This window comes from Poromitra crassiceps (assembly GCF_964638095.1).
Source record: "Poromitra crassiceps genome assembly, chromosome: 2".
Lineage (NCBI taxonomy): Eukaryota > Metazoa > Chordata > Actinopteri > Beryciformes > Melamphaidae > Poromitra > Poromitra crassiceps.
In genome coordinates this window covers 109,067,584-109,085,057 of record NC_139624.1, presented here as the reverse complement: position 1 = coordinate 109,085,057, position 17,474 = coordinate 109,067,584, and the positions used below count along the sequence as shown (strand labels likewise).

General features: G+C 44.3%; 1 protein-coding gene across 1 annotated transcript in view; it reads right to left on the bottom strand.

Annotated features, from left to right (window-relative positions):
* LOC310795342 (cadherin-6-like) overlaps positions 1-17,474 on the bottom strand; it is a gene marked incomplete at both ends in the record, with an annotated part of 69,253 nt that overhangs the window by 50,348 nt on the left and 1,431 nt on the right. Inside the window, one exon of the mRNA XM_083657385.1 lies at positions 822-1,116. Within this exon, the coding sequence (XP_083513511.1) occupies positions 822-1,116 (295 nt within the window). The remainder of the gene's footprint in view (positions 1-821; positions 1,117-17,474) is intronic.

The following is a 17,474-nucleotide window of genomic DNA, read 5'->3' as shown; positions in this document are numbered from 1 at the left end:
AAAACATTGGTGTGAACATACTCACAGCTTCTCTCTTCAATCTGTGGTTATAACTGGGGCTGAAATGGCATGGAGATTCCTTCAGGAAATACTTCCGTTCAAGTGCCCGCCCTCCGCCTTGTCTCTTACTGGATTGGATGTTGCCAAGCTATCACTCCAATCGACACTGGCCAATAGGGACGTGCGTTACTTCTTTCTGCTGTAGGTCCCGCCCTTATTGTAACAGAAAAAGTTTTGCAAAACTCAGGTTTTGCAAACAAAACTTTTCATTTCGCAAAAGAAAAGTTGAGCTTTGTAAGCAAAGGTAATGGTTTCGCAAACAAATGGTCTGGAGTTGAGAACAAAATGTTTGTGTTTGCATGCAACTTTTTTTAATTCACATTAATGAAAAATCTAAAAACATTTTTTTAATTTAATTTTTTAATTTTTCTTTGATTGGATTGTTGATAGTTTTGTTTTCAAATCTATGTTTTTGCTTACGGATCTATTTTTTGATTACAAAGTGGATTTATTTTCTCACAGATACACTCTTTGGTTACAGGATGTAAACTTTCAGTCACAGAATAAAGACACATATATCTCTCCATATGCTGGAACCCTCCCTGTGTGTTATATGTTAACACATTTCACCTGCGTTTCATTTGGCATGAGGGTGAGTACTGTAGGAGATGGAGACACAGTAGGTACACAACACCATGAGAGAGAGAGAGAGAGAGAGAGAGAGAGAGAGAGTGTGTGTGTGTGTGTGTGTGTGTGTGTGTGTGTGTGTGTGTGAGAGAGAGAGAGAGAGAGAGAGAGAGAGTATTTATAGCGGTACACACCAATGTCGGACATCTCAGGGACCCTGGCCATGTAAGGGTCCTTGGTGAATCGAGGCTCGTTGTCATTGATGTCGTGGATCTTGATGATGAACTCCGAATCGCCCTCCAGCGCCACGTTGGTGAGGCGGTTGACGGCCTTGGCGCGGAGGATGTAGTAGGCCTTCTCCTCACGGTCCAGCCTCTTGGTGGCGTGAATGTCCCCCGAGTTCTCATCGATCTTGAAGAGGGACCCCGCTCCCTCCCCGGTGAGCACGTACCGCACGCTGCCATCGCCTCGGTCCCCGTCTGAGTGAAGCTGTGTGAGAAACAGACCCAGGAAAACAATCTAATTCTGTTCTCAACAGCACCTCATACCAACAGCCTCCTAATCTGTAACGTTTTACCTCCTAAAACCCGGAAATGAGTTAGCATGGGTTCCCTCGTCTTGAAGTCAATGGGGTTTTTGAACCCAGGGCGATGCTACAGTCACTTCTAAACTCAGGGTGATGCTACAATCACTTCTAAACCCAGGGTGATGCTACAGTCACTTCTAAACTCAGGGTGATGCTACAGTCACTTCTAAACCCAGGGTGATGCTACAGTCACTTCTAAACCCAGGGCGATGCTACAGTCACTTCTGAACCCAGGGTGATGCTACAATCATTTCTAAACCCAGGGTGATGCTACAGTCACTTCTAAACCCAGGGTGATGCTACAATCACTTCTAAACCCAGGGTGATGCTACAGTCACTTCTAAATAGGGATGCACCGATATGAAAATTTTGGCCGATGCCGATAACCGATATTAACATTGCTGTTATGGCCGATAACCGATATTTACCGATGTCGATATGATCTGTATAAAACCACATTTTTATGATCTTCACATTTTGTACTTACTGAAAAACACATGTTAACACTGAATTTGAAAAAGTTATGCATTTCTTTATTTGCAAAGCCTTTGGAAAAGCCCGTAAATCATAGATTTACTGCATTATTTCATATCAATGTGAAGAATTTGGCTGATAATGATAACCGATATTAACATTGCAACATCTGACCGATACCGATATGACCGATATGTTAAAAAATGACCAACATCGGCCGATACCGATATGATTGCCGATATATCGTGCATCCCTACTTCTAAACCCAGGGTGATGCTACAGTCACTTCTGAACCCAGGGTGATGCTACAGTCACTTCTGAACCCAGGGTGATGCTACAATCACTTCTGAACCCAGGGCAATGCTTTGATTGATTGATTGATTGATAACTTTATTGAAACAATAATAGCAGGTAAGTACAAGACAAACACAACATCAACATATTGCTCAAAAGGAATAAAACATAATAAAGCCCGAGGGCTTGTTTCCATTGTGGTCCTTGTGTGTGGGACAAGACGAGTGAATCTGTATGCAGGTATGAGCGCGTGTGTGCGCAGGACAAAAAACATACACAAACAGATGATAACATTTACCACTCAAATCAAAATTCTAAAACCTTAAGTGAATGGTTAATTAGATACCTAATAAAAATGCATCAATCAATAAATAATAAGATAGAGACCAGCTCATATACTAAAAACAGGAACCTACCTAGGGATTTAAAAACCCCGCCTATTCAGGGGACATAAGAAAAGGAAAATAAAAGGTTTTAAGAAAGGGAAAATAAAAAAGGAAAATAAAAGGTTTATGACCACATTTGTTACTACAGTGCTACAGTCACTTCTAAACCCAGGGTGATGCTACAGTCACTTCTAAACCCAGGGTGATGCTACAGTCACTTCTAAACCAAGGGTGATGCTACAATCACTTCTAAACCCAGGGCAATGCTACAGTCACTTCTAAACCCAGGGTGATGCTACAGTCACTTCTAAACCCAGGGTGATGCTACAGTCACTTCTAAACCCAGGGTGATGCTACAGTCACTTCTAAACCCAGGGTGATGCTACAGTCACTTCTGAACCCAGGGTGATGCTAGAATCACTTCTAAACCCAGGGTGATGCTAGAATCACTTCTGAACCCAGGGTGATGCTACAGTCACTTCTAAACCCAGGGTGATGCTACAATCACTTCTAAACCCAGGGTGATGCTACAGTCACTTCTAAACCCCGGGTGATGCTACAGTCACTTCTAAACCCAGGGTGATGCTACAGTCACTTCTAAACCCAGGGTGATGCTACAGTCACTTCTAAACCCAGGGTGATGCTACAGTCACTTCTAAACCCAGGGTGATGCTACAGTCACTTCTAAACTCAGGGTGATGCTACAGTCACTTCTAAACCCAGGGTGATGCTACAGTCACTTCTAAACCCAGGGCGATGCTACAGTCACTTCTGGACCCAGAAGTGAGATGCATGCTCAGTGAGGGCATGCTCACTTCTGAACCCAGGGCAATGCTACAGTATGCTCAGGGCAATGCTACAGTCACTTCTAAACCCAGGGTGATGCTACAGTCACTTCTAAACCCAGGGCGATGCTACAGTCACTTCTGGACCCAGCGCGATGCTAGAATCACTTCTGAACCCAGGGCAGTGTTGGCCTACAAAAGTCCCTGCACCACTCTATTGCTGATTGATATAACACAGTAATGATTCAACCTAGATCCACTTCCTGAAAGCTTTGACATGACTGTTCTAAGGTTTGTTTGCTATAAACAGAAGAAGAGCCAGGTAGTCAGCATGAGCAGTGACAGCCAGCATGAACATACAGAGAGAAGAGAAACTCAAACTGCATCTACAGAAAATACAACCACATTGTTTGATTGACAGGTGATCTGGAAAGTGCAGTGCTGAAGAGCAGCGAATGCTTAGCATCAAAGATGTCACCAATACAAGAACACACAAGTAAGTCGTTTCCATCCGCTGCAACACATTTCAATGATCTGACCAATCTAAGCCTCGGCAAAGCAACATTGACACTGACAGCTTCTGCTATAATAAGCCATGCATGTGATCTTAGCCTCAGCAAAGCACCACCTCATCTTTTATGAAGTCCATATCCTGCCAGGAACAAAACACACAGACCGACCATCTAAAGATATTGCTTTCATTGGTATTATTGCACGGGGAATGTTATCATGCGCTTTAACAGCGGGGCTACTAATGTGGCATTTTCACAGCGCTGTAAAACAGAAATGCCAGTGGGTCAAAGTCTGTGAAGTACCAGCGCTGAGTGCATGCAGATTTCACTGCCTGCGAAGCCCACATAGATCAGCAACTTCACCAGCATGCCAGAGGACCAGGAGAGCCCACTTGTCTGGCGAGCTTCTCGTTATTATTTGCTGTCCCTCTCTCTCTCTATCTCCTGTTTAATTTTTATTTCCCCACATAAACAGCAGCTTAGCTTTGACATTTTAATTCCACCAACCAAATCCCCCAAACCAAAACATATTTATCTCCAAGAACTCATCAAAAGCTTGTCCAGTCGCTCTCTTTCTCCACTCCCACTGCTCCATCGCTGCTTTCCCCTTCCAACCCCATTTAAAAACCAAGGACATGGGAGTACTTGCAGGGGGTGGGGAGTAAAGGGCAAACGCATCAAATGCAGACTGACACAAACAGGATCCGAATGTTTGAATGTTTATACATGCGACAATAGCCTATACTGGGCTCTAATAAGGTGAATTATTGACACCTCGTTAAGTTGCACGTTTGAGCCAAGAGGCTACCAAAATGAAACGAATCCCTTAAACCTGCATTCTATCTAATGGCCTGCAGAGGACGACTACACTGGCTGCAAAAAGAAGTCAGATTGCATGGAAGTCAATAACCCTACTTCTCACTTGATTGATGACCTCAGTAAATGAATGAATGAATGAGATTTTTATTTTTGAACATGAGATCAAACAATCAAACATTTTCCACATGGTTTCACATGTTATACCAAGAAAATAAATTACATGTATGTTCAAAAAAGGAGAAGGAAGAAGCTAATGCTTGTAGTTTCCTACCCCTTTTATACATCTTAATTTTTTTGACACGGTTACTATTTGTTTATCAAAAGTACAGTCATTTCTCCAAATAATAAACTTAGTTTATCGGAAGAAGTAATTCTGGAAAATAAAAAACAAAATATTCTAGAAATAAGTACAAGAAAATACTGGGGAAAAAAGAAGCAAAATATATGTCTGGATATATGAGACAGACAAGCAAAAACGATTCAGTACGACCTCTTATATTTTATAGTTCTCTAGGGTAAACATTTTAAACTGCTTTTTGAATTGAGCGATGTGTAAACTTTCTTTGATCACTTCAGGTAAGTTGTTCCACAGCCTCACCCCGTTGACGGATATGCACATGCTTTTGAGTGTGGTGCGCACCTTGGATTGCAAGAGATTCCCTCACCTTCTTAAATTATAACCACTTTCTCTTTCTTTGAACCATTTTTGTATATTGTTAGGGAGTAATTTGTTTTTAGCTTTGTAAATGACTTTGTAAACACTTTCCTAACGAGTTTATGGTCTCAGTCGCTAGTTTCAAGTCTTGTTCAATACAGCATGATGTTCATTTTGTAAATTATGGTCCCATCATACGGACCATATTGTGATAGACATTGGTATGCTTCGAAACTGACCCCTGTGACTATCGTGATATTGGTTTCAACCGTATCGCCCAGCCCCAGTATACTCTGTTCTGCACTCTCCCCTCTCCCCCCGCTCTTGCCCCTCCTCCCCCATTCTCTCCCACTCTCCTCTCACACTCACTCTCCCCACATTGTCTCCCCTCTTCCCCCTCTCTCCCTCCTCCCCCATTCTCTCCCCCTCTCCTCTCACAATCTCTCCCCACATTGTCTCCCCTCTCCCCCTCTCTCTCCCTCCTCCTCCATTCTCTCCCCTTCCCCTCTCGCACTCTCTCTCCCCCATTGTCTCCCCTCTCTCTCCCTCCTCCTCCATTCTCTCCCCATCCCCTCTCACACTCTCTCTCCCCCATTGTCTCCCCTCTTCCCCCTCTCTCTCCCTCCTCCCCCCTCTCGCACTCTCTCTCCCACATTGTCTCCCCTCTCCCCCTCTCTCTCCCTCCTCCTCCATTCTCTCCCCATCCCCTCTCACACTCTCTCTCCCCCATTGTCTCCCCTCTTCCCCTCTCTCTCCCTCCTCCTCCATTCTCTCCCCATCCCCTCTCACACTCTCTCTCCCCCATTGTCTCCCCTCTTCCCCCTCTCTCTCCCTCCTCCCCCATCCTCTCCCCTCTTGCACTCTCTCTCCCCCATTGTCTCCCCTCTCTCCCTCCCGCATTCTCTCTCCCCCCTCTCTCTCCCTCCTCCACCATTCTCCCCCCTCCCCTCTCGCACTCTCTCTCCTCCCATTGCCTCCCCTCTTCCCTCTCTCTCCCTCTCCCCCTCTCTCCACTTCACCCCTCCCCCCTCTCTCTCTCTAAAATAAGATTGTTAAATCATGTTTATTATTATTATTGTTGTTGTTGTTGTTAGTGCTCCGCTAGATTTAGCTAGACATATTCTCTGTAAAGCCCTCTGAGACATGCTTGTGAATTAGGGCTATACAAATAAACTTGACCTCACACATGCATGTCGACGATTCTCCTAAATTTGTTCTATTAAACTCATATCAAACTTTTAGTAGGCCTCTCTAACACATCTGATTATTAAATGGAAATCATTTGAATGACAGTTTTCAATTGGGAAAAGTCATCAGTTTGATCAAGATGGAGCTAGTATGAAATACTACTTGGAATACTGATTTTATCATTTTGGAAATACATTGTAATCCCCAATCTTTCCAAGTGCCCCTTGCAAGCTCCTCAAGTACCCCTAGGAGTACACGTACCCCTGGTTGGGAATCACTGGAATAGACGATAAAGCAGACTATGCTTTGGGGGCGGGATTGACAGGTGGCCTGTTCAGTGATTGTGGAGCTTGGCAATCGTGGACCAATAGCAGGTGGTGCTGCGGCTCTCCTCGTCCAAATTCACGTCACTTCTGACTTAATTCAAATAACCAAAATGGCGACAAATGCCGAGCTTGGGGCTTCAAAACAGGAATCCATAATCCAATGGGTGACATCAGAGTAGCTGTGTCCATATTTATTTTAGGGTCTATGCTTCCAACCCGCTTTACATAATAACTAAGGACATGGGGATACTCGCAGTGGGGGGGGGTCGCTTTGGGTAAAGGGCAAAGGCAAAGAACATGTTTGCCGACACGGACAAACGGCGACCAACGCAAACAGCATCTGCATGTGTACACATACGAGGTGACAATATGCGCGGCTGTAATGATGAGATGAATTATTGACACCTCGTTAATTTGCGTGTGCTTTTTGACCGTTTGAGTGCGCACGTTTCCCTCCGAGCGTGACGATGGAGAGTGGTTTGTATCTGCGAGCGTGCTTGGCTCTGCCGGTGGACAGACTGAGGGGGGATATTGTGTGGTTGCAGCTGGGACACGTGGGAGCACATTGCAAAGTCTCCTTCCTCATCTCATATTAAAACGCTTTTTAGCCCAGGTGCTCAGAAGCTTTTGTTGTATCGGGGCAACGCTGGCAGAAGCGAAATGAACATCTTTGTGGATTAGCATCTTTAACACTGTTTGAATACTGGTAAAAAATGACTGTTTTCATTTCCTTTTCTCCAGGCAAGTGTGCCGCAGCCTTCTAGCATTTTTTTGATTAGGATCTATGACACTATATCATTCAGCAGCTTGAATACTGGTCAAAATATCTGTTGTCTTCTCTGTCTAACCAAGCCAGGAGGGTATACTGCAGAATTGTATTTGTTTTCTGTTACAGTGCGTGCTTTCAAACCGTGCTGAAAACAATCCATTTCAACATTATTATCTTCCCCCCGCTGTTACAGCCGCAATGTCCTTTTCTATGATTGTCTATCAAGCTGCCTATCTCTGCTGGCACTACAATTCAGTTAATAACTGTTGAGTCCTCTCCTTTCGGGCTGAGATGCCAGATAGACTGTGTGACATGTGCTGTGGCGGCTCTCATTTCTATGGAAACAGAATGATCTTGTGGTTTTGAGAAGTCCTTCCTCTCTTCTCCCTGGAGGAGAGACAAGGCGGCTCAGAGTATCGAACCCCGGCCACTCGCCACTACGGGGACCGTAAACCTGTCCCCGCCGCTCACCGCTACGTGGACGTGAACCTGTCGCCGCCGCTCGCCGCTACGGGGACCGTAAACCTGTCCCCGCCGCTCGCCACTACGGGGACCGTAAACCTGTCCCCGCCGGTCGCCGCTACGGGGATGTGAACCTGTCCCCTCCGTTTGCCCACCTTGCCGGTGAAGAGAATTTACTGCTGCCCTTCTGCTCAAATTAGGAAGAAAAAAAACTCTCTCCCCCGGAAATCAATCTGGCAGCCCAACGTGCATTCACAATGGCCTCCTGATCCATTTTTATCGAAAATACAATTAAAGTGTCACAGCCACATGTGCATTCAGCATGGCCACCAAGAAGCATTTACGGCATCAATAGGCTTTCATCCTCTGCCCTCCTGTGCTACCAAATCATAAGGCTTTCCTCCTCTGTCCTCCTATGCTACCAAATCATAAGGCTTTCATCCTCTGCCCTCCTATGCTACCAAATCATAAGGCTTTCATCCTCTGTCTTCCTATGCTACCAAATCATAAGGCTTTCATCCTCTGCCCTCCTATGCTACCAAATCATAAGGCTTTCCTCCTCTGTCCTCCTGTGCTACCAAATCATAAGGCTTTCCTCCTCTGTCTTCCTATGCTACCAAATCATAAGGCTTTCCTCCTCTGCCCTCCTATGCTACCAAATCATAAGGCTTTCATCCTCTGCCCTCCTGTGCTACCAAATCACAAGGCTTTCATCCTCTGCCCTCCTATGCTACCAAATCATAATGCTTTCATCCTCTGCCCTCCTATGCTACCAAATCATAAGGCTTTCATCCTCTGTCCTCCTATGCTACCAAATCATAAGGCTTTCCTCCTCTGTCTTCCTATGCTACCAAATCATAAGGCTTTCATCCTCTGCCCTCCTATGCTACCAAATCATAAGGCTTTCATCCTCTGTTCTCCTATGCTACCAAATCATAAGGCTTTCATCCTCTGCCCTCCTATGCTACCAAATCATAAGGTTTTCCTCCTCTGTCCACTACCAAATCATAAGGCTTTGCTCCTCTGTCCTCCTATGCTACCAAATCATAAGGCTTTCCTCCTCTGTATGCTACCAAATCATAAGGTTTTCCTCCTCTGTCCGCTACCAAATCATAATGCTTTCCTCATCTGTCCCATATGCTACCAAATCATAAGGCTTTCATCCTCTGCCCTCCTATGCTACCAAATCATAAGGTTTTCCTCCTCTGTCCGCTACCAAATCATAATGCTTTCCTCATCTGTCCTCCTATGCTACCAAATCATAAGGCTTTCATCCTCTGTCCTCCTATGCTACCAAATCATAATGCTTTCCTCCTCTGTCCTCCTATGCTACCAAATCATAATGCTTTCCTCCTCTGTCCTCCTATGCTACCAAATCATAAGGCTTTCATCCTCTGCCCTCCTATGCTACCAAATCATAAGGCTTTCATCCTCTGCCTCCTATGCTACCAAATCACAAGGCTTTCCTCCTCTGTCCTCCTATGCTACCAAATCATAAGGCTTTCATCCTCTGCCCTCCTATGCTACCAAATCATAAGGCTTTCATCCTCTGCCTCCTATGCTACCAAATCACAAGGCTTTCCTCCTCTGTCCTCCTATGCTACCAAATCATAAGGCTTTCCTCTGTCCTCCTATGCTACCAAATCATAAGGCTTTCCTCCTCTGTCCTCCTATGCTACCAAATCATAAGGCTTTCATCCTCTGCCCTCCTATGCTACCAAATCATAAGGCTTTCATCCTCTGCCCTCCTATGCTACCAAATCATAAGGCTTTCATCCTCTGCCCTCCTATGCTACCAAATCATAAGGCTTTCATCCTCTGCCCTCCTATGCTACCAAATCATAAGGCTTTCATCCTCTGCCCTCCTATGCTACCAAATCATAAGGCTTTCATCCTCTGCCCTCCTATGCTACCAAATCATAAGGCTTTCATCCTCTGCCCTCCTATGCTACCAAATCATAAGGCTTTCATCCTCTGCCCTCCTATGCTACCAAATCATAAGGCTTTCCTCCTCTGTCCTCCTATGCTACCAAATCATAAGGCTTTCATCCTCTGCCCTCCTATGCTACCAAATCATAAGGCTTTCATCCTCTGCCCTCCTATGCTACCAAATCATAAGGCTTTCATCCTCTGTCCTCCTATGCTACCAAATCATAAGGCTTTCATCCTCTGTCCTCCTGTGCTACCAAATCATAAGGCTTTCCTCCTCTGTCTTCCTATGCTACCAAATCATAAGGCTTTCATCCTCTGTCCTCCTATGCTTCCAAATCATAATGCTTTCCTCCTCTGTCCTCCTATGCTACCAAATCATAAGGCTTTCATCCTCTGCCCTCCTGTGCTACCAAATCATAAGGCTTTCATCCTCTGCCCTCCTATGCTACCAAATCATAAGGCTTTCATCCTCTGCCCTCCTGTGCTACCAAATCATAAGGCTTTCATCCTCTGCCCTCCTATGCTACCAAATCATAAGGCTTTCATCCTCTGCCCTCCTGTGCTACCAAATCATAAGGCTTTCCTCCTCTGTCCTATGCTACCAAATCATAAGGCTTTCATCCTCTGTCCTCCTATGCTACCAAATCATAAGACCGGAACCATGCCATATGAACACTGGGACTAATTTTCAGAGGCAAGAGAGGAGGGATCGACGAAACCTATTTACTTTACTTGAGTTTTATATTTCTGTCAACGTTCACGTTTACTCCACTACATTTCCTAAATAAATGTACTTTTACTCCAATAGTTTTCTTCTAAGCATCTTCATTACTCGTTACTACAAAATAAAACTGGAATAAATTTGGTAGCCTGCACACAAGCAGGTTTGGTGAATCAGTGCCCCTACACTGTAGCTTGCAAGTTATGTTAATCACGATCCACGCTCCATTCCAGTTGGTGGTAGTAGTGCACCATAATATTTGCCAACTGCTATAAAATTCAAAGAAGAAAAACACGATGCTTGCTTTTTAACAGCATTTACTTGTACTTTTACTTTGAATTAAGTACATTTAATATCTGGAAATTACTTTTGATACTTTCACTCTTTTTTACTTGAACTTCTACCAATTTAATTTTCTGGTAAGCAAGCGTGACTTTCAGGTACTTCATCCACCCATTGCCACGTCTTGCAATCTATTATTATGTACTTATAGATAATTATCATATGTGACACCATTTAATTATGCATCACATAATCAATGACATTCAATACATTTCGGAATCATCCACTCAATTAACCTTTCCGACTGTTTGACACCACAACATCTCAAACGGTCCATTTCGGCGGAGAAGAGATTTATTTTTATACCCACTCATTCCATCGTACAGCTTGAAGTGGGCTGAGGAGTGGAGTAGCGCTCATCAGACTCATCAGAGAACTTAGGACCAAGCGGTCTCATCAGACGTCCGTGCGTGAGAACTTAGGACCAAGCCGTCTTTGTTTGTGAATTTAATCAGTTTCAAGTGCGGCACAGCAGACCGGCTTTCGTTTGTGCTTTCACTTGAGTTAGGCTGAAAAGATGGCATGGCAAATGGGCCACTTAAGGCAATTAGCCAGTTAGCCTTTAAGGCCTTGTGTCCTGGCCTGTCAAGACCTGGCTGTCTTTTATACAGCCAGATGGTGGCCTCAGACACAGCACAAAAATAGCCGATCAAATGCCTGTTGATGTGTAAACTTGAGATATGCGGTCAGAGCTTCTGAGACTTACCTCCATCAAGGAGGTTATATTTTCGGTGCCATTTGTCTACATGTTAGCAGGATTATGGAAAAACTACTGGGTTGATTTTCATCAAACTTGGTGGAAGGGTGTAGCATGGGCCAAGGAAGAACCAATTAAATTTTGGAGCGGATCCGATCCGACTCACAAAATTTGCATATCATAGCAGCCTGGACTATTGGCCTTGGCGGAGGTCTGCGCTCTCCGAGTGCACTTCTAGTTGAACATACATTTCTTTTTTGCATCTGCCATAGCATTTCTTTTATTTTTTTGTATTCCATGCATAATTTTGAGCGTGTTATCTTTTAATTATAGGCAATTCTCCGCACTTTGTATTCACTTTGCCGTCAAATTTATTTGCCCCTCATTTGAATATTCGTGATTGGGAAAAAGAACAAAAAAGACATTAACATTTGATCATAGCAATGCAATTAAACTCACAGACAGAGCCGACAGGTCTTTTTAAAAAGTAGTAGGTGGTAGCGTGCCTGCGATTGCGAGGTGTCATGGCGATATTGGCGTATCTTATTCAGACATCTCCTCGCCACCGCCGTAACGCTGTCAGACAGCTGTTTGCCAACCCTGTCACCACATGACCTCATCACAGCCTTCCTCCTCCACTCACACACCACAAAGGAGCAGAACATAATTGAAGTTGCCCCCTCCTGGTGCACAAGTGGAGACTTATCGGCTAATCAACAAACACTGCCAACGCGTGCTCCAGGTCGCCGCTGGAGACCGTGGGGGTTGCCATGGCGTGGGTACAGCCAGCCCGGTGCCATATTGCAAACTCCTTGCCTCTCTGCCAAGGTGAGCAGCTGGTAATGGGGAGCATGAAAACAGACCAAAACCACCCCACCCCCACAAAACATACACACACACACACACACACACACACACACACACACACACACACACACACACACACACACACACACAAATCCCCGCTCCCCTGCCGTAAGAAGTTTGAGTCCTTCCCCCAGGTCGCTCTGCTTCCGCTTCAATCGCTGAGTCATACATAACTGGCAACCATATTATGTCTGCATTCAATCGCTTTCCCCTGCCAATTGTTTGATTTCCAGCCCATCACTGGAGGGACTTGTGTGTGTGTGTGTGTGTGTGTGTGTGTGTGTGTGTGTGTGTGTGTGTGTGTGTGTGTGTGTGTGTGTGTTGTGTGTGCGTTTGTGTGTGTGTTGGCGTGTTTGGTCACATCTGTGTAGAGAACACTGCTCACTTGCCCGGGACTACATTGAGGAGTCTACCCACTGGGCCCAGGAGAACCACTGGGGCCTATCAGGGGCTGTAAATACTTTATGAGATATGATAGTGCAGCCCAAACACTCCTCAACCACAGGGCATTAAGGCTTTTCCGTGGAAACGTGCCCTTTGGTAAAGCGAGAAATAATGAAATAAACAAACATCCTCGTCTCCCCAGTGACAGCCAGGGCCCTGAGAGGCCTGCCAGCAGCTCGCCTCCTAATGAGAGGCAGTGTGTGATTCCACTCCTCCACCATCAAAAATAGAAAATCAACGGCCAATACTCCAAGATTAGCAGCCAACCAGTGCCTAGGCAACAAGAGACTCTGCTATTGTCTCTAGGGACTGGCTATCGGTACTAAATACTAGACTAGAATTTCTTACTATCGATACCCAGAAAAATATCGTCACTCGATACCATTTTCGATGGGGGGGGGGGGGGGGGGGGGGTTACAACACATCGATCCTGAACGCACTCACACTTCAGCCTATCAGAACACTTTTAGCTTGAAGCAACAGATACCCACCAATGATAGGGAGGGGAAAATCAGTATTATGTTTGATATGGTTTTTATAGAGATATAGAGAAAGCACTGCTGGTATCGATACTGTTTCAAATGAGTATTATATCCGTATTATATCGATACTATTGATAATTATCGATACTATTGATACTTTTGACAACCTTACTCAATACCCCTAAGGTTTGGACCGAAATAACCCAGTATCAAGTATCAAAACGTCTCCAATCAAATGATGCTTGCATTCAATCCTTTTTGTACACAAATCTAGAGAAAGAAATATATTTGTATGGTTTTGCTCACCACAAGCATTCTTCAATTTAATGTGAAGTGTGACTGGCCACTACCGCAGCAGCTACAACCCATACTGTACAGCTCTGTGGTGGTGAAGTCGAGTGTGGTGTATGTGACAGAGATGAATGAATGAATTAGAACATGAATGAATGAACAAACGAACAAATTCATGATTGGTTGAATGAAATAAATTAAGTAGAACTAGAACGACCGCACCGCGGATATATGCCTCCGCCAACAAGTGAGCAGTCGACATGCATGTCTGTCCAGACTTTGACATTTGAGCCAAATGTGAAGAAATGTCATCAAGGTGTTACTGAGATATGGCATTACCGAGCTTGAAAATGGCATTTGTGAGGTCACAGTGACCTTGACCTTTGACCACCAAAATGTAATCAGTTCATCCTTGAGTCCAAGTGGACGTTTGAGGCAAATTAGATGAAATTCCGTAAAGGCGTTCCTGAGATATCACGTTAACGAGCATGAAACGAGTGGTCGTGATGTCACAATAACCTTGAACTTTGACCACCAAAATCTAATCAGTTCATCCTTGAAGTGGACGTTTGAGGCAAATTGGAAGAAATTCCATCAAGGCGTTCTTGAGATATCACATTAACAAGCTTGAAAATGGGGTTCGTGAGGTCACAGTGACCTTATCCTTTGACCACCAAAATCGAATTAGTTCATAATTGAGTCCAAGTCGACGTTTGAGCCAAATTGGAAGAAATGAAGGCGTTCCTGAGATATCGCGTTAAGAGCTTGGAAATGGGGTTCGTGAGGTCACAGTGACCTTGAACTTTGACCTTTAACCACCAAAAACGAATCAGTTCATCCGTGAGTCCAAGTGGAAGTTTGAGGAAAAGTGGATGAAATTCTGCCAAGGCGTTCTTGAGATATCGAGTTAACGAGCATGAAACGAGCGATCGTGAGGTCACAGTGACCTTGAACTTTGACCTTTGAGCACCAAAATCGAATCAGTTCATCCTTGAGTCCAAGTGGACGTTTGAGACAAATTCAGAGAAATTCCATCAAGGCATTCCTGAGATATCACGTTAATGAGCTTGAAAATGGCATTCGAGAGGTCACAGTGACCTTGACATTTGACCTTTGATCACCAAAATCTAATCGGTTCATCCGTGCGTCCAAGTCGATGTTTGAGCGAAATTGGAAGAAATTCTATGAAGCCGTTCCTGAGATATCACGTTAACGAACTTGGGAATGGCATTCGTGCGGTCACAGTGACCTTGAACTTTGACCTTTTACCACCAAAATATAATCAGTTCGTCCTTGAGTCCTAGTCGACGTTTGAGGCAAATTTGATGAAATTATGTCAAGGCATATTCCTCAGATATCGCGTTAACGAACATCGGACGGACGTACGGACGGACTGACAACCCGAATCCATAATGCCTCTGGCCTGGCTATCGCCGGCGGAGGCATAAAAATGGTATTGAATGGAGTGCTCTATTGGTATCGGTATCACTTTAAGGGTACCAGTATTGGTACTGGTATGGTCATTTTTTAAACGATACCCAGGCCTAAGTGTCTCCCTACTTCCTTTTCTCAACTGCTCTAATGCCTTCCTGTTTCAACTGCTTTTGTTTCCCTTGTTCAGGAAAAATTGCAATTTCATTTGTTAGCGCTTGTTCACAACTCGTTAAAGCTGTCGTAAAAAAAAGCAACCAGGGGAGATTGAGTTTACCAAATAACTGGAGAGACGGGATGCTGTAATTCAAGTGCAGTTTCATCATTCTATCTTTTACGGTGTGTCAAGGGCTGCTCCCTTGTTTATAATAAGCAGCCATTGTGTTATTTCCAATTCATTCTTGCTTCCTGAACAGATTTCTTATTGTCCCATGCTGTGTTCTCTATTTGGCAGGATGTCACTTGCAATGACAAAAGCCTTCCCTTTGGTGTTCCACTTTTTTTTCTTCGTCAAACCCAATGCAGTGTGACAAATATGGCCTCCACCTGAGGATACAGATGCAGATGGGTGCTCTATGTTGAGCCATGTGTTCCACTCAAAAGCCATTCAGTCCCTGCAGGGCCTCGTTCATCACTTGTACTTTATCAAGCAATTAACAAACAGTAATTGCAATCAGATAAGATTACGTACCGCAAGCCTATGTGACAACTGGCTAGTGAGCTGACAATGAAGGAAAGCCCAGCTGCATCTACTTGGGGAAGCAACAACCGCTGAAGACAGTCATGATGAAGTGTGGTGCTCCAAGGTTGATGCCTTAATGGAGTCTTCAGAAGAAAGGCTCTCAGGCCGTGGCCCTGGCTCAAGGGGCAGCTCTCAGTAAGTGCATACCACGCTGATAATCCATTCTTCTCTTGCTATTAGTCCTTCTACAAGCTAAGAGGACGAGTGGCACATCAATCCACGGTCTCTGAAGACAAAGTGGTTTGATCATACTCGCTGCTTACTTTTGATCTCCTTCTCTCTTTTTTTTTGTTCTTTTCTACTTTTTTCTTCTTGTATTCACTCCGCTCGTAAGGTAGCGAGTGTTGTAATCCTTTTAGACCGGGGCTGAAAGTCAAGCCTCAGTCGGGAAGGACGTATGTTGGTTGCAGAATCTCATTTGGTTGGATGACTCTATCCTCTGCGGACACACCGTAGGAATGCAAAGCACCAGCCCCCATTCAACCCCCCGCACAAAACAGCCTTTCTTCCTCCCGAGTCGTCCTGACCTTGCCAGGATGCGTCACAATCTCCTCAATTACAGTAGGTTGGAAGAGGAGACTGATATCTTGACTTCCGCTCCGCTGCATGTAAAGCATGCATTATTTGGCCCGTGTTGTCAACGTACATTCCCCAATGTTATCTGGGTCACCGCTGTCACACAAATAATAGCCTCGGAGGAAACCGTATTTTGCTGTAGGGCGCTGCAACCTCTTTAGGATGCCTTGATGTGAGCGGAATGGACATCGTCCAAGCTGCCACAGCTGACAGTAACGTTATGCATTAAATATATTGGACAGCCGACAGCAAACAACGCCTGAGGATACATGGATGAAAGGAAAATGTCTACTACCATATGCATTAGCCTATCGCAGTGTGATCATGTCAAAATATATGGATGTTAATAAGATGATTGCCAAGACATAATTGAATGCTACAATGCTATTTTTCAACATGTAGTTGAGATTACATCACTTGCAATGCATTATGCTGTTAAGGAGATGTGCCAAAGGTGCAAAGCTCTTCTCCTTCCTTCCAATCATAATGAATCTTTAATCCTAAACCTTAAACCGTTTTTGTATTATAAATTCATATTATTAACTGTGACTATTATTATCTGTGACTGAAATATGCAAATAAAGCGATATCTGGTGAAATCTGCATTAATTTTGATTGACGGATGGGGAGGATTTAGAAAGAAAGACAAAAAAAACATGGAAGAATTCTAACTTCATAAATATGTATTGACAAGATAGTACACATTGAGATATTTTTAAATCAACAACTTTTAGCAACTTTTCTGATGTCGGCATGGAAAAAGTTTAAGTTTGCTGTGTAGAATGTGACTCTGTAGAACTGCAAAAATAAATAAATAAATAAATGCTTCCCTGAAGAATAAACAAACAATAGAGTTTGAGGGAGAGAGTGAGAGAGAGAGACAGACAGAGAGAGAGAGAGAGAGAGAGAGAGAGAGTACGAGAGACTAAAAGCTGTAGAGTTAATGCACCAAGGCCCTGCTGGATGTTCCCATAGTGAAAGTGTCTGGCTTAAGACAGTAGCTTAAGCTTACGAGACCGAAGTTACAATCTGACAGATCTAGGATTTTGGATTTTGGTGCTAACCG